Consider the following 21,336-nt stretch of genomic DNA (forward strand, 5'->3'; position numbering starts at 1 on the left):
GCAGCGAAATTGATCTCGTTAGGTGAAATTCCAGGAAGTACAATTTTCATAGCACAATTTAGTCGACCGAAATTGTAGTCTTCAGTCGAGAGAAAGACTGATAGAGTAGCAGCAGCTAGGAATTTTCTTTCGAAAGCTAGCAGCGGTTTCGCGTATCCTGCGCTAAGTAGAGAGCGTTAAGACAGATTTCCGAAACATGTCAAGTGCTATCAGATGAGAAAAAACGTCGCATCTATGACCAGTACGACAAGGACGGTTTGCTGACCAACGGTTCCGTCCGGTACCACCATAACACACGGCACCGGTGACACATATATATTCACAACATACTAATTACTTATCCTTCCGAAAAAGTAAATAAATTGACTATGCAATTTATCATTCGCTGCCTAGTTATTTCCTGCCAATTTGAGCAAGACAGCAGTTGCAGAAAGCTTTATTGCGGTGCAAAAATGATGGCAACTCGGGATATAATATAAATTTACATATAATTTCTCCTCCCTGATATCACAGAGAACAGACATCCATGATCGAATAAAAATATTTAAAAAACGTGTGTAAACATTTGAATTAATATACGATAAACACTAGCGCCGCCAAACCAACTTATCCCAACTATCCGTCAAATCCATTCCGGAACCGGTTCGAAATCCTAAATGGATTCAGTATGGATTCTTGCTCAAAGAAAACAACCGACTCCGACTCTATCGGTTGATGCATTTTAACTGGAATTCATGCTGGAAGTCCGAACCGGTTCCGGACTAGTTTGACTGGGTAGAGAAATAACCGCTGTCAATTCTGTCGAACTCAGCCACAAAAAACATGACGACAGTAGCGCACCTGGTTTGGATATCCCAACTACCTTCGAAACCGTTAGAGATTTTACACAAGTTGAATGCTGAAGATGGACGTCTTTTCTCTGTGCTGATATTCTTCCAGAATGTATAATGCTCTGCATTCTTATCACTCCTATCCAATCCTTCTTACTCCTTATCGTCAGTGCCGACCACTGTTTTGCATTTGCCGGCTAAATCAACGACAATGCGATAATCGTCAATCGACGAAACTTTTGCTGTAATGGAACTTGAACACGAATAATAAATAATTGTTCCATTCGAAAGCGATAACCTTGTTGTCCTCATGTTTGCAGCTATCATACGCTGGTAGGCATTCTGACCAATGGAAACGTTTTTCGGTATGGACATTGAACGATCATTTCAACAACTTATCATCGACCGAATTCGTTACCTATAAAGTTCAGGTAAACTTCACCACCTAAAAATGAGTAATAAATCGGATCATCTTGTTAGGACTTAACCCACGAGCAAACAAACAAATGTGTACAAATCCTTATCCATCATCCAGAAAGCAATCGTTTTATAGCCCAATGCTTGATCTAACGATTCAGCATATGCCACCGGGTTTTGCATTCAGCGCCGATTGGTCAATGTATATATGGGGTGACATTACGCATCTCGAAACGAAAGGTTTATTGTATTCAAGCTTGTGTGAAAAGGTCGATCCGAATTGGTTGCATAATGTGGCACCAGGTTCCCATTGTTCCAATTCTCATCCCTCTTGAGTTGATAGTCTTTCAAAGAGCATCGAAAGTATTCAAGTAATGTAAATTTGGGCCCATATTATTGGCTCGAATCAAAACTCGTCGAAATGTCAATTGACGATAGGTTCATCCGGAGTGTTCATTTGTGTTTACATTTTACTAGCGTTGCCAATTTTATTTTGTGTCCAGCACCCAATGTGGCTACGCCACATCGCTTTTGCGCGTGCTATCCGACTTCGCTACCGCTCAGTCGGACTTAAACTAGGGATAGCCCCTATGTTTGAGTAAGCCGGGCAAACGAGTGGGTCACAGGTTCGCTTGCTTCTGACTGCATGTCGGTGGCCACCTCTCCCGGCGGATCCTCAGCGGCTTTGCGCCGCTTCGGTTCCTAGGCCTCGGTTATGCGGCTAAGCCGCATCGAAATGGTACCCCTTGAACATTCTAACTTGAATCGGTTGTGTCACAACAGCCGGAATACGATTTAGAACCAGCCAGCATTCCGGCTGAGTTAAACTGGGATGTTTAGTAAAATTTAAACTGAAAATAATTCTTTTTGGCAACGCTCCAGCACTCCGTAGATTTCACCACCTGGGCGCCAGGTTGACGATATGAAATGAACTTTGTTTACTTTCGACAAGTTTTGATTCGAGCCAACAACATCCAGCCGTAAATTTTAAAAGTCCATGTAAACAAGTTTTAGGTAAACAAGCACACTGAACTATCAGAAAAGTGAGGTTATACATTTTCATGCAATGCTCTATGTTTTTGACAGGTATATGAATGAATCATTTCAGCATCAGTGATGCCAGGTCTATTTAAACAATAGCCTGCAGTGAAAATATAAAAGTCTGCAGATTGCTACAAAAATCTTCAATAAATTTGACATAGAAATGTAGTATGTATATATTTTAAATGATCAAAAATGTTAAAGGCTTGTGTATAAATTGGCTGGCATAGGCTTTGTTCTGCTAAATATTTGTAATCTGCAAAACATCTGCAGTGAAAATGCAAAATCTGCAGATTTACTAATATATATGCAGATCTGGCATCCTTTTAGTATTCCCCACAGGAAATTCATCCAAATGGTGTAAAAATACGGGGAAACAAGGCAAGATAGGTATTCAGAATATGGGGTTAAATGAGCAGCTTGCACTATTTTTGATTTTTTCAATAGTTAGAGGTACCAAATCATCGCGGCAATCAGCAGTAACGAATTGGGGATAAAAAAGGAAGCATCCTATCATATAAAAATTTTTGACGAGAAAGGTTTATTGCCAGCAAATTGATGGGCAATTAGGGGGCTATTTCAAATGCAACATTTGGGCGATTTACCGGCGTCATTTTTAGCCGCTCTACCCGCCCTTAAATCGCCCATAAATCGCCCATAAATCGCCCAGGGAACGCGCCATTTAATCGCCCTTAATTGCCTAATATGAAAATTACGATTGAATGTCGTTTCCCGGAAAACCATTTCCCGGAATGTACTATTTCGCGGAATATCATTTACCGGAATGTCCCATTTCCCGGAATATCGTTTCCCGGAATGTGCCATTTCCCGGAATACTATTTTCCGGAATGTACCAATATGGTACATTCCGGGAAATAGTTTTCCGGGGTATTCCGGGGAATGGTATACCGGGAAATGACGTACAACCGAAAATTACAAATATTACTTATTTTCGGATTCATTATCTACTCACATAAACTTATCACTACACTAGGTAATCACCACCAAACTATAGGAAGAATCAATGGTGAAATTGGCATTGCACACCAAAACTTACCACAATCTGACTTTTATTAAGAGTTTAGGTCAGATATCTTGTTCCACTATATTTACACACGATTTCACAATTTACCACATTCGTTGGCTAAATGAAGTGTACTAGACAAACAAAATACAAGCGAGAACACGCCAATCGTTTAAAAAAACTATATTAAGCTTAAGCCAAATATGAACCGCCATATTTGAAAAACGCAAAAACAACCAAGTCCTTTTCAGCCGCCAGAAAATTTGTCTAATTGTTGAAATCGCCTTTAAATCGCATTTGCAAATTGCATTTGTTCCTAAGGGCAATTAGCACAGGCGAGTTGAGTCAAACGTCAAACTGTTTAAATCGCCTGACCATGTTCGTCCGCATTTTTTTGACAGGGTGGTAATGCTCGTCCGCATTTTTTGACCGCGTTGTCTTGTCAATAGGGCCCCTTACACGAGGCGCTAGTAATGTCATTACTGAGCAGTAATGTCACTTTTAATGAACGTGTAAGGCGAGTAATGATAGAATTCCCATACAATTCCAGTAATGACACTACTTAGTAATGACACTTTTATTGCTCGTCTAAGGGCCCCTAATGGGCCCATTTGAATTTACTAATGGCGATTTCGCTTGAACCCTAACCCAGTCAAAAAGGGCAAGTTGCTGGCTAACGGGGGGCTATTTGCCAACACGGATGCGCTAATTGCCCTTCAATTTGCCAGCAAATTACTGGCAATTTGGGGGCTATTTCAAATGCAACATTTGGGCGATTTGCCGCCGTCATTTTTTTGCCGCCCAACCCGCCCTTAAATCGCCCAAGGAACGCGCCATTTAATCGCCCTTAATTGCCTAATATGAAAATATAGGAAGGATATAGGAAGAATCAATGGCGAATTTGGTATTGCCCTCAATGGCGAATTTGGTATTGCCCTTCAAAACCTATCACAATCTGACGTTCATTAAGACTTTAGGTCAGAGATCTTGTTCTACTATACTTACACACGATTCCACAATTTCCCACATTCGTTGGCTAAATGAAGTGCACTCGACAAACAAAGTACAAGTGAAAACACACCAATTGTCCAAAAAACAATTTTAAGCTTAAACCAAACATGAACCGCCATGTTTGAAAAACGCGAAAAACAACGAAGTCCATTTCAGCGGTCAGAAAATTTGACTAAGTATTGAAATTGCCTTTAAATCGCATTCGCTAATTGCATTTGTTCCTAGGGGCAATTAGCACAGGCGAGTTGAGTCAAACGTCAAACTGTTTAAATCGCCTAACCACGTTCGTCCGCATTTTTTTTGACTGGGAAGATAAGAGAAGACACCCAGTAAAGCTCAGCCGGAAATGAACTGGAATTCTGATTGGTTCCAGTTCGTATTCCGGCTCCAGTGACACAACCGATTCTAACTAGAATCGGTTGTGTCACTAGAGCCGGAATACGAACTGGAACCAGCCAGAATTCCGGTTCATTTCCGGCTGAGTTTAACTGGGCAATGCGTAGCCAATTTGATCCAGTCCTAACCTCAATATTGAACCAGCTTCTGATTGGTCGTTTTGACAGTCAAGAGCGTTCATAATATTTTCAAACGGAATGAAAAACAGTGCTGCTGAATTTATTTTGGCTACTTTTCATTCACATGCACATTTCATGCAAATTGAATAAATACCCTGAATGACGATATAACTATGTGTATTGTTAAGAGAGACACGAATAAACATAAAATTTAATTTTCAAATGCAGCTAGTACTGTGAATTCTTGACAGAGGATCGATATTTGAGGTACAATTATTTTCAGCAACTGTCTAAAACAGGCAAATGAAATCTGGCAACGATGGATGCTTGTTGTCTTTGGAATTGCGACAGGCCCTGATAAATAAAATTAATGTGGTTTTCGTTTGAGGCGAAACTGAGTCAGTTCCTAACCCCAACTGCTGTCAAAATGTATGAACTGACAGCGGTTGGGGTTAGAACCTGACTCAGTTTCAGGTTCAAGCGAAATCGCCATAAGAAGAGCAAGAAGCCTGTTGTCGTCTCTTCTCTTATTGGTTTTTGGCATGTGAGCTGGTGCAGTGAAGTGCGAGTGAAGTAATTTGTTTAAATATGGCTGGGTTAGTTCAGGATTGTTTTTCGATAGGAAGTACCGTAGCTTGTACAACATGTTACAATCAAAACATTGAAGGCGAAGTTCTGGCGTTTGACCAACAAACAAAAATGCTTATATTAAGTATCCTTTTTAGTCTTAACATTTTTCTTGTAATTTATTAATCGAACGAGAGTCTGGTGGATAAACCTTTTGTCAGGACGAAGATTGACTGTACGTAGCAGTTTGTATTTTTATTTTATCATTTTTACGAAAGCCTGTTAGTTTACACTGTATTTCAGGTCAAGGAAATAAGCAGTTGGATTATCTTCGAATGGATTTTTTTTTTGTAAAGGGACCATTCGTGATAATTGTTCCAACTTACGGCTTTTTTGAAAAATGGGTTAGTTTTCGTATTTAGCTGCCCTTACACGTTTATTATTTCCGTCAATACAGTATTGTCGATATTGCTTCAATACGCCAATCCATTTGAAATGCACATTGTTAATACGTAATTGTAATTGTAATTGTAATTTTATTGCATACGGTATTCTGTTGGTTTACACCTAGTATCGTTGTCTTTCGGCGGCCCTTACGCGTTCAATATTTTAGTCAATACACTGTATTGACGATATTGTTACAGTAATTCAATACGGACTCTTAAGGTACCCTTAAGAGCTAATATCCCGCATAATTATGTACCATATGCCAACCATTGCATCAAACGTTTCAAAACCATTTTCAATATGGTTCGTTCAACAATAGATTAACCATTGCCTAGTATAATATCGAACATAACCAGTGTCGTTTTTCCATACTCGACCATACAGACAACGGGTCGTTAAGAACAGTCACCATACCAAAATATACTGTTTTTCATATACATTTTGACAACATACCATTCAAGAACCATACAGATTATGGTGGCATGCATATTTTAGGTCTAGCGATGGATAAAATATTAGCTGGAGAAAAAAATCTCTTCCTCTTCACATTTCAATTCTATCGATTAATGAAATATTATTTTGCTCTCGGCATCTTCTGAAGAATGCTTCGTTGACACTAAGTGGACTGACACTTTATCCAATTGAGCTATCTCCGTAATATTGTTAGACGAGGATTTTTGACCATCTTAAACTACAGATTTTTGGAGCAGGGTAAACAGATATATGGATAACAAAGCCCACCAGAGCAATATTAACCTCTGGCGCCAAAGGACAATGTAGTATACAAATCTCCAATATAGGATACACGGAAGATATTGGAAATGGTAACTAAAATGGGTATGGTAGTATAACAGTTCAATTATAATGTTGAAATATATCAGTAGTATTCCCAATATGGTGAGCATTATACGAATAGTTTAGAAATGGTTCCGAAGATTTCTGGTATAGTATTTATTTATACGGGATTTTATCCATCGCTAGACCTAAAATATGCATGCCACCATAATCTGTATGGTTCTTGAATGGTATGTTGTCAAAATGTATATGAAAAACAGTATATTTTGGTATGGTGACTGTTCTTAACGACCCGTTGTCTGTATGGTCGAGTATGGAAAAACGACACTGGTTATGTTCGATATTATACTAGGCAATGGTTAATCTATTGTTGAACGAACCATATTGAAAATGGTTTTGAAACGTTTGATGCAATGGTTGGCATATGGTACATAATTATGCGGGTAGTAATGACACTTTTATTGCGCGTGTAAGGGCCCCTTAAGGGGCCCTAACAACCTCTCAAAACACAATATGGATTTGACTCGTTTGAAATGAAACATCATTAGGGGCCCGAGGCGTTAGTAATGTCATTACTGAGCAGTAATGTCACTTTTAATGAACGTGTAAGGCGAGTAATGTTGGAATTCCCATACAATTCCAATAATGACACCACTTAGTAATGACACTTTTATTGCGCGTGTAAGTGTCCCTATTCCCCTTTAAAAAAGCTACGTAGCATGATATGACCCCCTACCCCCTGTCGTCACACATCATCACAAAATACAAAACTCTCCCTTCCCCATATGCTACGTCATTTATGGGTGATCCCTTAGGGCCCCTTACACGATGCGCTAGTAATGTCATTACTGAACAGTAATGCCACTTTTAATGATCGTGAAGGGGAGTAATGACGGAATTCTCATAAGGGGCCCGTACACGAGGCGTTAGTAATGTCATTACCAAGGCTGGAAGAAGTCATTTCAAATGACATTTTTAAGCGAAAGTTCGGGAAAAAACCAATACGACAGCACCGCTGCTAGTTTGACTTCGGCTGCTGTGCATGTAAACGGACGAGAGCAAAGCAAAAACGTTCGTGCTGCTGATCGTGCCTGTTACATGTTCGTGAAAGTTCGGTTATTCGGCTTGCTGCCGTAGTTGGGTTTCGTTCGCTAGCTGTTGCGAATGTATGTGAATGGCCCGTGTATTTTACTTGCATCATCCGTTGCGTTGGAACTGTTGCAAATAAATTTCATAGCAGCGGCTCAAAATGAATGTAGTGAACGACATTCATGGCTCATATTTGCAAGATTGGAATGTGCGGCAGTTCGTTTTTCGCGTGCTATAGGAAAGGACTGCAAGCAAAATGTTAGCGGTCACATAGTATAGTTGAAAGGAAAGTTGTTGGCCATTGAAAATCTATAGTTTTGTATATTTACAATTCGCTGATGCGTCAAAATTAAAATGTTTTCAACTTTTTAGTAATGAGTTTTATATTGAAGGAGAAGTTGTTGGCCGTTGAAAATCAGTAGTTTTGTACATTTACAATGCGCAGGGGGTCTGCCGATGCGTGAAAATGGAAATGTTTTAAACTTTTTAGTAATGAGTTATATTGAAGGGAAATTCGTTGGCCGTTGAAAATCAATAGTTTTGAACATTTACAATGCCCAGGGGGGTTCGCCGATGCGTCAAAATGGAAATGTTTTCAACTTTTCAGTAATGAGCTTTACATTGAAGGGAAAATTGTTGACCGTTGAAAATCAATAGTTTTGAACATTTACAATGCGCAGGGGCTCTGCCGATGCGTCAAAATGGAAATGTTTTCAAGTTTTCAGTAATGAGTTTTACATTGAAGGGAAAATTGTTGACCGTTGAAAATCAATAATTTTGACATTTAAAATGCGCAGGAGAGTCCGCCGATGCGTGAAAATGGAAATGTTTTAAACTTTTTAGTAATGAGTTTTATATTGAAGGGGAATTCGTTGGCCGCTGAAAATCAATAGTTTTGTACATTTACAATGCGCAGGGGGGTCCGCCGATGCGTTAAAATGGAAATGTTTTCAGCTTTTTGGTAATGAGTTTTATATTGAAGGGGAATTCGTTGGCCGTAGAAAATCAATAGTTTGGACATTTAATATGCGCAGGGGGTCCGCCGATGCGTCAAGATGGAAATGTTTTCAAGTTTTCAGTAATGAGTTTTATATTGAAGGGGAATTCGTTGGCCGCTGAAAATCAATACTTTTTTATATTTACAATGCGCAGGGGGGTCCACCGATGCGTTAAAATGGAAATGTTTTCAGCTTTTTGGCAATGAGTTTTATATTGAAGGAGAAATTGTTGGCCGTTGAAAATCAATAGTTTTGTACATTTACAATGCGCAGGGGGGGTCCGCCGATGCGTTAAAATGGAAATGTTTTCAGCTTTTTGGTAATGAGTTTTATATTGAAGGGGAATTCGTTGGCCGTTGAAAATCAATAGTTTGGACATTTAATATGCGCAGGGGGTCCGCCGATGCGTCAAGATGGAAATGTTTTCAAGTTTTCAGTAATGAGTTTTATATTGAAGGGGAATTCGTTGGCCGCTGAAAATCAATACTTTTGTATATTTACAATGCGCAGGGGGGTCCACCGATGCGTTAAAATGGAAATGTTTTCAGCTTTTTGGCAATGAGTTTATATTGAAGTAGAAATTGTTGGCCGTTGAAAATCAATAGTTTTGTACATTTCCAATGCACAGGGGGGTCCGCCGATGCGTCAAAATGGAAATGTTTTCAAGTTTTCAGTAATGAGTAATTTTTGTGCCAATACATAAGAAACAATTAAATGAACAAAAATATTCTTTTTTCATAATCCACCATTACATTTTGGCATATTTCCATAGTGAAAATCTCAAAAGGAAATGTTTTCGATCATTTTTACCGCTACCTTGCAGTATTTTAGTCGCATAATATCATAGTAGCGAAAACTCGGTTTTCTTACATTAGCGATTTAGGCCAGTATTGCCACAATTAAATCTGTACCGGGATCCTTTCTATCTGCACTCTTCTATCGAAAGAAGGATCGGATTATGTTCCCAAACAATAACGAGGTTGTTAAAAAAAATCATTTTTCTTCTACATATTTTCCATTCGGGGAAATCAAACCAGACATTCTGACTCGGTTGTTTTATTTGAGCTGGAATTCCGCAAGAACCCAGTAAACTAAAAGGCGGCGCCGTAACTTGCCGTTCACTTTAAAAGTAGTGTGGGAAACCAGTTAGAATTCTGGATGAGTTTGACTGGGTAATGTCAATATCAGCTCCAGCTCAAATTTTCACTGCCACTTTGTTTGCCAACCAATGGTGGGCAACAGAGTAGCGGCGAGAAGCTGAGATGGGGTTGGAAATAAGATGCGAGAAACCGGCTTGCAGGAATTCAAATGGAGTACATCAGAGTAAACGTATGCACTCCGAGAAGATTCGCTCAGCTTTTATTAGACATCATCCCTTTGATTTGCTAGAAGCATGTTTCTCGCATATTGCATTATAATGTCAGCTTCAGTTCAAGCTCAATCAGTACCAGCTCCACTTCAGATTCTTGGCATCACTGCTGCCTAACTCAACTGTTTACTGGGATGCATCGCAGGGTTAAATTATTTTACCTTGCTGTAATGTAAAAAATCTGTACCAATCTGTACTTTTTTACAAAAATCTGTAATCTGCACCCTAATAAAAAATTATACACAAACTTTAACCCACATAGTCCAACGATTCCACATAATGTATGAATGATACCCTGAACAGGTCGTTAGGCTCTTGGATCATTAGATGTTTATTCGGGTACCGTACAGAATCTGTGCCAAAAATACTTCAGAAATCTGTACCTTTCTACATAAATCTGGACTTGCGGCATCACTGATTTAGGCCCTCATGAAAGATCTATGTCGAAGTGAGAATTGCGTATCAAAAGAAAAATGCGAAGAGTGACCAATTTGACAAACACAAAGTCGTTTCAAGGTAATCATCATAAGGTGTAGGCATGTGTATAATAAGATTATTGGTGGCAAACTCTGAAAAACTCAGAAAACTTGAAAATGCTAAATTGTTATATTCAAATCAATTTGTTCCAATTAATGATTTGTTTTTTAGAATGATGTAGTATTTACGCCATCCCAATCCTGTCGGATGTAAAATCAAAACACTGGCGTCACATATGTAAAAATCTTATCCGTTATCATATTGGGGTTTATGCCACTTGCTGTTTGACGAGACTATAATTTAATATTGTAAACGGTCTATGCAAGAGAATGATCATTGGAGGGTAGTCCTTCGTGAACACAGATTTAAATTTAAAACTGAATATATGTAAATTTGTAATATCTCGATCTCACAGTGTTCACACGATTCAATAACACGTGACATGACAATAGGGGGCGTTTTGTTCCAATTTTACGTCAGAATGGTCCAGCTCCTGATTGGTTGATTCTGACTTTTTTACCGTACGCAATGTTACTGCAGAGATAGCGAAATGATGTTTGGCAGTGTTGCAATATTTATAGAAAAGATTGTCATTACTTTTGACAAATAAAATGACTAAATTGAAAAGAAATTGTACGGCAAAGTGAAACAAGTATTTATCATGCATTTACCGTATACGTGGTTGATTATCTTTAACAAAAATAAGACAGAAACCACAATATAATCTAAAATTTTTCAGAAAATGGCTTCATCAAACCTTACTAAACACCCATGATATAGAAAAACGGTGCCATTCACCAATATAGTGGATTCAAGATACAAAATATTGCCGGCATAAAATAAATTAACAAGCCTTCATTTTCATTAATAAAAATAGCAACACTGTTCGGAAGATGGCAGGAAGAAAATGCGCGAAAAGAAGAATATCGAAGGAAAAATAAGAAGCCGATTGTCACGTCTTGTCTTAGTGTTGACCTAACATCGAACAATTTGACTATCAAGAAACACACCCAGACCAGGGATGCCACATTGACATCTGTGTTTCGGCGAAAAAAATCTTTTTGCCATCTGTGATGACAAAATGCAAAAAATCTGTCATCTGTGAAAAAGAATCTGTGATCAAAAATTGTGAAAAAAATCTGTGACATTACAGAAAAATCTGTGAATATGGTAACCCTGACCCAGACGCGACAATGTTTACACCTTTCTAACATTTACATCTTGATTCCATATTAAAATTTTCCAGAGCTGTCAGATAGCTTTGTTGGAAATGTGCATCCTAATTGGCGATTCTACGTTGAAACCGCTCGCAGATAGCGCTGGAAGGAAAGTGTTGCTGATTTTATTCTGTTCTGTCATAGTGCATATATTGTATGTAAACATTGGTAAAAAATGACTTTTAAACACCAAATTACCGATCAATTTGTTGATAATTGTTTATGAAAATGAAGGAAAACCATCATTTTATAAGATGATGAGTAAACATCTTGCGAAAAGAGTGTAAAACAGTGGTTTCTAACATTATTCGCAGAGCTATATGCGCGCTGTTTTGAAATGTAATTTGTTGAGCACCGTAGCCGCCGCAACAGCATTTCCTGTTCGTCCTAAGTTAAGCTAAACCTTCATGAGATGGTGTAAATTCATGAAACTCTCCAGATCAGGCGAGGAAAGAATATATCCGGCTAATAGGAAAGTGTCAGCTTTGTATCATGCACAGCCGATCCTTCTCTCCGATAGTCTTCACTGAATCTCCTACGTAGTTCAAAATATGAAGGAGTATGACATTGGTATTGATTGGGTCTCGGTTTCGAGTTGGAACTTTATTTATGGAACGATTTTTTATAACCACAATAATACCTCGATTACATTTCGAAGAAATATGTGAGTGAAATAGTTGCAAATGGCTGTAATTTCAGAATAATTGCAAATAAAACTAAATTTCTTACTCGTTTCATTCATATTTTGGCAGTGGTAAGCTTTTTCCGAGAAGATAATGAAGATTTTGTTGTAAGCTACGACTCACTTACGGGTGAAAAAAAGCAAACTGTATCACTTTGCCAGTTCATGAGCTGAATCATAGGTGTCGCATGACTAATTTTGGCTTTGCCGCAAATCGCCAATAAAAAAAATCTGTACAGTCTTCCCTAATAAACATCTAATGATCCAAGAGCCTAACGACCTGTTCAGGGTATCATCCAAACAATATGTGGAATCGTTGGACTGGGTTAAAGTTTGTGTATAATTTTTTTTTTATTGGGGTTTATTCTCTGCTTCGTAACTCTTTGACTGGACCGTGTTTTAGTTAGACCTCCACTAGTTAGACTGTTGTTCAACTAAAAAGCAGTTTTGTGGTTATTTACGCATAATATAACTATTATTACTTAACTATTGATTTTGAATGGCCAACAATTTCCCTTTCAATATAAAACTCATTACTAAAAAGTTTAAAACTTCTCCATTTTGACGCATCGGCGGACCCCCCTGCGCATTTTAAATGTCAAAACTATTGATTTTCAACGGTCAACAATTTTCCCTTCAATGTAAAACTCATTACTGAAAACTTGAAAACATTTACATTTTGACACATCGGCGGACCCCCCTGCGCATTGTAAATGTTCAAAACTATTGATTTTCAACGGCCAACGAATTCCCCTTCAATATAAAACTCATTACTAAAAAGCTGAAAACATTTCCATTTTCACGCATCGGCGAACCCCCCAGCGCATTTTAAATGTCAAAACTATCGATTTTCAACGGCCAACGAATTCCCCTTCAATATAAAACTCATTACCAAAAAGCTGAAAACATTTCCATTTTCACGCATCGGCAGACCCCCTGCGCATTGTAAATGTACAAAACTACTGATTTTCAACGGCCAACAACTTCTCCTTCAATATAAAACTCATTACTAAAAAGTTGAAAATATTTCTATTTTGACGCATCAACGAATTGTAAATATACAAAACTATAGATTTTCAATGGCCAACAACTAGGGACGTTTCGATATTAAAATACATCGATTCATAGAATCGATACTGGTATCGAATGCAAGTACTGATACTTTCGATATAATCGTAGTCGTAGTATCGATACTTGAAAGTATCGCCATTCGATTCCGCACTTTTACCACAGACTAACAGACATAACACTATGAGGAAATTCCCACAAAAATATCGATCCGGCAATTTTCCCAGAACACTAGCTCCACTCATTTGCCAAACACTCATTTGCTGATGGGTTATCCCTCAGGTTTGGGAACAATTTTTCACTAGTGGTCTATCCACCATCTGCTTGTTCATAGGTCAGTGGCGCCATAATTTCAAATGTGGGCACAGTCCCAACTACAAATATATTTAAAATGACCGTTAAAGCGGACGAAGCATTGTTTTCGAGTGTTATGTCTGTTAGTCTGTGCTTTTACAGTAGCTTAATTCCCTGAATTAGGTAATCTGCAAACCGTTGTTTGGAAATTCAGTAGTGGGTTTTGTCAGTTAACGTTTTGTTCTGCTCCTGCGAACAAAAAAAACCCGTTCGACAAATATATTTTATTGATCTGATTCGTTTGATGTTGGATCCAGTCGACGATTATGTCAGACGTCGAATGTCAGAAAAGATAAACAATAAATAATTTGGCTGATCAGAAAGTCTCATGGACTGTCAAATAATGGGCATCGATTTTTTCATCAAATGCGATTGGTGCTCCAATTATTGTAGCAACCAGGGATGTCAAAGGTACTGGTAAACTACATTTTTTTTCGGTATATTTACATTTGCACAAGCTGTACAGCCCGCTACAGCGACGCATCACTACAGCTCTTGCCTGAACGGTAGCCAAACCGAGTACCTTTCCCCGTAGAGCAGTAGAATACATTTTTGTTTTGCTGCTGTACTCCGGACTGCTCGATGAGAGTGTGGCGTAGTATAGTTTGTTCTCTCGCTTTGTACACTTTTCTCTGTGTAGTCAAAGGGAAAGGCCCGCACACGAAAGCGTTGATGCCGGTCGTGGCGTAAACGAACCGCATTTATTGTCGTCGTTTGTTATTGAAAATATTGAATAGATTAAAAATATTAAAAAGTGTAAAATAAGGAAAGAGAAGCTGTACCGCTCGCGTCTGGTGGCTGTACTGGGGGCAGTATTTCTTTGTCATGTTACTGCTTTGCTTCCACACTGCCGTACAGCGCTGGGCGTACTGCAATAGCGAACGACAGCAGCGTCAAAAGAGAAACGAGAATGTAGGCAGAAAAATTACAGCCGCAGAAAAGGTAGGCATTTTGCATCCTTGGTAGCAACTCAAATGTAACAACCGATTCCGCAATGGTTTAGCCTGAATAGGTAATCACATTTCACTCGGAAATAATTCCAATCCGAATCGAATACTTCCAACTACTGGTTCTTTCGATTCTTTTCGATATCGTGAAGATTGTATCAATATCAGTAAAGTATCGTGATTGAAGTATCGATACCAAAAAATCGAGCATCGGAAACAGAAGTATCGATTCCGTACTAGTATCGAAAATATCGCAACGTCCCTACCAACAACTTTCCTTTCAACGATACTATGTGACCGCTAACATTTTGCTTGCAGTCCTTTCCTATAGCAAGCGAAAAACGAACTGCCGCACATTCCAATCTTGCAAATATGAACCATGAATGTCGTTCACTACATTCATTTTGAGCCGCTGCTATGAAATTTATTTGCAACAGTTCCAACGCAACGGATGATGCAAGTAAAATACACGGGCCATTCACATACATTCGCAACAGCTAGCGAACGAAACCCAACTACGGCAGCAAGCCGAATAACCGAACTTTCACGAACATGTAACAGGCACGATCAGCAGCACGAACGTTTTTGCTTTTCTCTCGTCCGTTTACATGCACAGCAGCCGAAGCATAGCATCGGTGCTGTCGTATTGGTTTTTTCCCGAACTTTCGCATTAAAATGAAATTCGAAATGACTTCTTCCAGCCTTGGTGGTGGGAAACAAAACTGCTGTGTGGCGGCATTCACGCACACCAAAAGGGCCCCTTACACGAGGCGCTAGTAGTGTCATTACTGAGCAGTAATGTCACTTTTAATGAACGTGTAAGGCGAGTAATGACGGAATTTCCATACAATTTCAGTAATGTCATTACTTAGTAATGACACTTTTATTGTGCATGTAAGGGCCCCTAAAGAGATTACATTCATTGAACGACATTCATACGTACACCAACCATGAAATTCGTCTATGACTTTCCTGCTCGGGCAGCAGCGTGAAAGTTTGTAAGCTTATGACGTTCATAAAAAAAAGTCACGTTTCCAACCCTGGTCATTACTGAGCAGTAATGTCACTTTTAATGAACGTGTAAGGCGAGTAATGTTGGAATTCCCATACAATTCCAATAATGACACCACTTAGTAATGACACTTTTATTGCATTGTTTTCGAGTGTTATAATGTTAGTAATGCGCAATAAAAGTGTCATTACTAGGGCCCCTTACACGAGGCGTTAATAATGTCATTAGTGAGCGGTAATGTCACTTTTAGTGATCGTGTAAGGTGAGTAATGACGGAATTTCCATACAATTTTAGTAATGTCATTACTTAGTAATGACACTTTTATTGTACACTCAAAAAAAAGTAAACGTTATGCCTATTGATTTTACACATAGATTTTTGCAATTAACGGAGGCATATAGACACTATTTGCTGGCACATAAACCTAATGTGTGTATTTACAAGAAATATTAATCTTACATTCACATTTCATAACTATTAGCCACATAAAACCCCATTCTATAACAATATGCACATATAACTTATGTGTGTGCATACATAGTTTATACAGTTGACACATAGAAGGTATGTGTGCGCGTGATAACAATAGCATTTCTTCTTCATATGAATTTTAAGCGGTTTGAAGCAAATAGAATTAACGTTTGGATTTTTTTCAGTGTACGTGTAAGGGGCTCTACTAAGTAGTGTCATTACTAGAATTGTATGGGAATTCCATCATTACTCGCCTTACACGTTTATTAAAAGTGACATTACTGCTCAGTAATGACATTACTAACGTCTCGTGTACGGGGCCCTATAAGGGAAAAATAATTTTTATTGTCAAATAATATGAGGGTTGAAATAATAAATTTACCAAGTTGTTCTGTGTTCAATAAAAAATACATGTTTATATAAATAAAACAATTGTTGAAATAACTCTGAAGAATTTATTGGATCAAACATGGAAAATAACTGCACCAAATTTTTTTTTGTTGATTTTATCATAACAACAAACAACTTTGTTGAATCAATGAGCTCGTTTTGTGGAATAAAATAAAATATTTGGATCAATGCATGTCAAATGTTCAATACAAAAAGCAATTTCGTTAAATCCAATAATATCTTTTATTGTTTTAAACATAACAAATATTTGAATCAATGCATAGCAAATATTGAAGCAAAACCAATTTTATTGTCTATAAAATATGCCTATTCTTTAATAGAAACCATAGGCCAACTGTCATGGTGACAAATTTAGAACAAACCTAAGACAAGACGTGACAATCGGCTTCTTATTTTTCCTTCGACATTCTTCTTTTCGCACATTTTCACCCTGCCGAAATCTTCCGAACAGTGTTGCTATTTTTATTAATAAAAATGGAGTCTTGTTAATTTATTTTATGCCGGAAATATTTTGTATCTTTATTCCACTATACTGATGAAGGTTTTTCCATGTAATGGGTGTTTAGTAAGGTTTGATGAAACAATTTTCTGAAAAATTTTAGATTATGATGTGGTTTCTGTCTTATTTTTGTTAAAGTTAATCAACCACATACGGTAAATGCATGATAAATATTGTCACGTCTTGTCTTAGGAACAAACCATTACTCGCTGACAACAGATCACATCAGTACAAATGAACCTCACAAAGTAAATACTGGTCGTTGACTTATTGGCCTTTCTCTAAAAACAGGCTACAAATGCATTAATTTTACGCAGTCAAATCATTCTGGAACCGCTTCGGAATCCTGAACGGATTCAGTATGGCCCAGTCAAACTCATTCCGGGATCGGTTTGGAATTCTGAATGGATTCATTATGAGTTCCAGCTCAAAGGCAACAACCGATTCCGACTCAGTCGTTTGTTGCATTTGAGCGGGAATCCATAAGGGATTCCAAACCTGTTCCGGAGTAGGCTTGCTTGAAATGAAATGAAATTTTATTACATGCAGCGCATACGATTCCAATCACCGTCCCTTTAGGTGGTACCTTTAGCCGTGCGCGTGGTTTATTCCAGATATGCGCTATAATGTAGTGCTTCAGAGTCTCGGCTTTTCCAAAAAGATTGCAGAAGGCGCACGAATACGCTGTGTCTTCCTGTTGGACCAGAGATGGTGAAGTACAGGAAACTGCCCTCTCGAACGGGTATTATTTATCTCTGGTGCGGTGACGTGTTTTCAGTTCTACGATTTTCGTTTTTAAGCTACACAAGGTGTTTTGTTTGAGTCCTAGAATAGAGGAAGGCACCATAAAACGCACCGTGTGCATTCGACTTAATTTCTCGACAAACATAGGATTACGGCGTAAAAGCCAACTGTCAAAATTCTCTTTGAAAGGAAATTCCGGCCAAACCGTTACTGACCGTACATAGTACATAGCAATTAACAACAAAGAAAACTTTTCTCTTTAATCTACTGCCAACATCTGTGATTTGCGAATTACGGTTTGTCCGGAATTTCCATTCAAAGTGAATTTTAACAGCTGGCTTTTAAGCCGTAATCATACGTTTCATACAATTCCAGTAATGACACTACTTAGTAATGACACTTTTATTGCGCGTGTAAGTGCCCCTATAGGGTCAGGTCATTACTTGCACGGTAAGAAATCGATCACGTTTGTCGAGATTTATTTCAAGCTGCACTTGCGCCCTTCGAGTCCGGAAAATCTGAGCACTATACGAATTTATCGAAATCTGAATTCCCTGATTTAAAAATAGCGAAATTTCCAGCATTGACGCACGTGGAAAGTTTTCTTCTTCGTAGCAACTTTTAAATTTTTTTGTTTCAATTCAACAAGGACTGTTGATGTAATGCATTCAGTCCTTTTGAATCAATTTGCTGCATGCTTTTGTTAGAATCACTGATTTCTTTGGAACAAACAATAATTTTGTCGATCTTCGAAAAGCACAGATAACAAAACTTGTAAGATTGATTCAAAAAATATTTTGGTTGATCTAACCAAAAAATTAAGTTTAGTTCAATAAATTCCTTGGTTCACAATAAAGAATTTTTATCGATTAAAAATGAAGAAATAATTTATAGAATCAAACATGCACAATTCTTTTGCGTGTAGTAATGTTATTACTGAGCAGTAATGCCACTTTTAATGAATGTGTAAGGCGGTTGTACGTCATTTCGCGGAATACCATTTCCCGGTATACCATATTCCGGAAAACCGTATCCCAGAATGTACTATTTCCCGGAAAACCATTTCCCGGGATGTACCATTTCCCAGAAAACCATTTCTCGGAATGTACCATTTCCCCGAAAAACCATCTCCCAGAATGTTCCATTTCCCGGAAAACCATTTCCCGGAAAATAAATTAAACCACGTACCTTGCCACCACTCATTTTGATTACACTTGCTATGCAGCAAATGTCAAACAAACTATGCAATTCTCTCTACTTGAGAACATAAAAAGTAGTTTGAAATTTTATTGATTTTAAATGTAAGTTAGAATAACATATCAACAATGCTTCAGATATATTTATTTTGGGATTTTTGTGGATGATGCATCTAAAAAATCTGCGGTTTTTCGTTGTCGTTATTTTTGGCATGTTTTTGATTTATATGTACTTTCTATTTCTATGTAGTTTCACATTCTTTGAAGTACTCTTTCAAAATATTTTTGGTGCTTTATTGGATTTAAGTACTAGTGGTCCTAACATACCTTCCCCATAGAAAATTTGACAGTACATAAATTTCACAGTCGACCGACGAAAACGTGTGCTTCGAGGTCGACAGATTAAATAAACAACCAAGTTGGGTTTCGTTGGTGGACAATTTTCGTCACCATATTAATTGGCAGATTTAATCTGTGTGAATGTGGTTCCAGTTTTAAACTATCAACTAATCGATCGATTTTATTGTTTGAAATAGACCGATCTCAACAGATTTCGTCTGTCATATTTAATCGGTTGTCGCGTCGGCTGACGTCCATGTTAAACCCCCAAAAGAGTCGATGCAACAATCGATCGATTAATTGGTGGCATAGTCGGCCGATTGTGCCGACGCAAGCCGATTTAGTCGGTGGGAAAATCGGGAGGATTTTCTATGGGGTTATAACTTTTTGAATTATAATTGTTATTCTATGAGCTTATTCGCCTTCTTTTGGAGATGAGCAAATCATGAAAAATATTTTTGAATTTGTCTTCTTTAAAATTTGAGTACTTTTTTTGGAAATTAATAATTCATAACAATCTTCTTTGAGACTTTGCCTTTTTTAAGCATAATCTGTTTTCTGGTACTTTATTGGTTCATGAGAGCTTGTTTTTTTAATAATATGATCAAAGAGCAAAGATAAGGTGTCCAGCAAACCAAACAAAAACTTGGAATGCAGAAGAATGTCATCATGTTTTATTCCAGCACAGTCAATGAATATCTATAAAGCTTATCATATCTTGATTGTAAATTTTATTTATCGCGGAATAATGTGAAATAAAGAATAGAGGAGAATAGGTTAGTTTAGTTTAAAAGTTGGTAGCTCTCTCGGTGTTCCATCTAAATATACGTAAATGGAATGACTCATACAAAAGGAAAAATATTTCTTTTTCACGGATTCCTTGTTAAAATAATTGAACAAATCCAAGATTACTCTTCTGTAACGGCGAAAATGAAATCCTTTGATTTCGACGATAAATTTAACCCATTCCTCTGGATCTCGAAGACCATTCACGAAAAATTGGTTAATTGTAAACGCTCGTGATAATTGAAGTTTTTAGAAACTAGAATTCTCTTTATGTAACCAGGCCCCACGTGTATGCAGGTCCACAAACCTCTTGGAAGGTAAAAAACACATGATTCGTTGGGCTGTTTCGATAAACTCGGCTCAAAATCTCTAGTGGATTGTTCATGATATTGTCTTCTATAAAATGATAAGGATTTTGAATGCTATAGAATACCATATATGGGTCATTCCATGCGAAGTGATAAAGGCACGTGTAATCGACCTTCACGGATTTGAGCCAAATTTGAAGGAATTGTTCATCTAGGGCCAATATATAAAAACTCAAATTTTTGTGACAATTGAACCACCCCTCGGGTCATGGGAGCACCCCCCGTTTTGGCAAATTGCCAAAACCCTTGATTTTCTTTTGATCATATCTCCGGTTCTATTTACTCTAGAATCAAACCGCAAATTGGCTTTTGAAGAAAATTGTTCAAGGAGTCTAGAAAAAATATTATTTTTTGCCGGCAGTGCGGCCAACTATGCGATTTTTTTCAGTTAAATATTAAAAGATAATTTTTCTCTCAATACATATATTTTAATTTTGAAAATTTTAATGCCATCGCGTTCCTCAGACATTTTTACATAAAAAACGCTTATCATCCCAATATAATATGAGCGCATCCTGAGATACACCGTTTTGAATAGAAAAAACCGCAATTTCCCATATAAAATCGCAAGCGCACAACACTAAAAACCAACTTGAGAGTTCTGAGTTCAAACATAATTTTTCGTGAAGTAGATGAGAAATGATGAAAAACTACGTTTTTG

At 37.8% G+C, this 21,336-nt stretch overlaps 1 protein-coding gene across 1 annotated transcript in view; it reads left to right on the forward strand.

Moving 5' to 3' along the window:
- The first annotated feature begins 5,263 nt into the window (after nt 1-5,263).
- The window catches only part of LOC131678058 (LSM12 homolog A), a 108,661-nt gene continuing 92,588 nt past the window's right edge, over nt 5,264-21,336 (forward strand). The window contains exon 1 of the mRNA XM_058958194.1: nt 5,264-5,550. Coding sequence (XP_058814177.1) covers nt 5,427-5,550 — 124 coding nt within the window. The 5' untranslated portion in view covers nt 5,264-5,426. The remainder of the gene's footprint in view (nt 5,551-21,336) is intronic.

The sequence above is a fragment of the Topomyia yanbarensis genome, chromosome 1 (genome assembly GCF_030247195.1).
Source record: "Topomyia yanbarensis strain Yona2022 chromosome 1, ASM3024719v1, whole genome shotgun sequence".
NCBI lineage: Eukaryota > Metazoa > Arthropoda > Insecta > Diptera > Culicidae > Topomyia > Topomyia yanbarensis.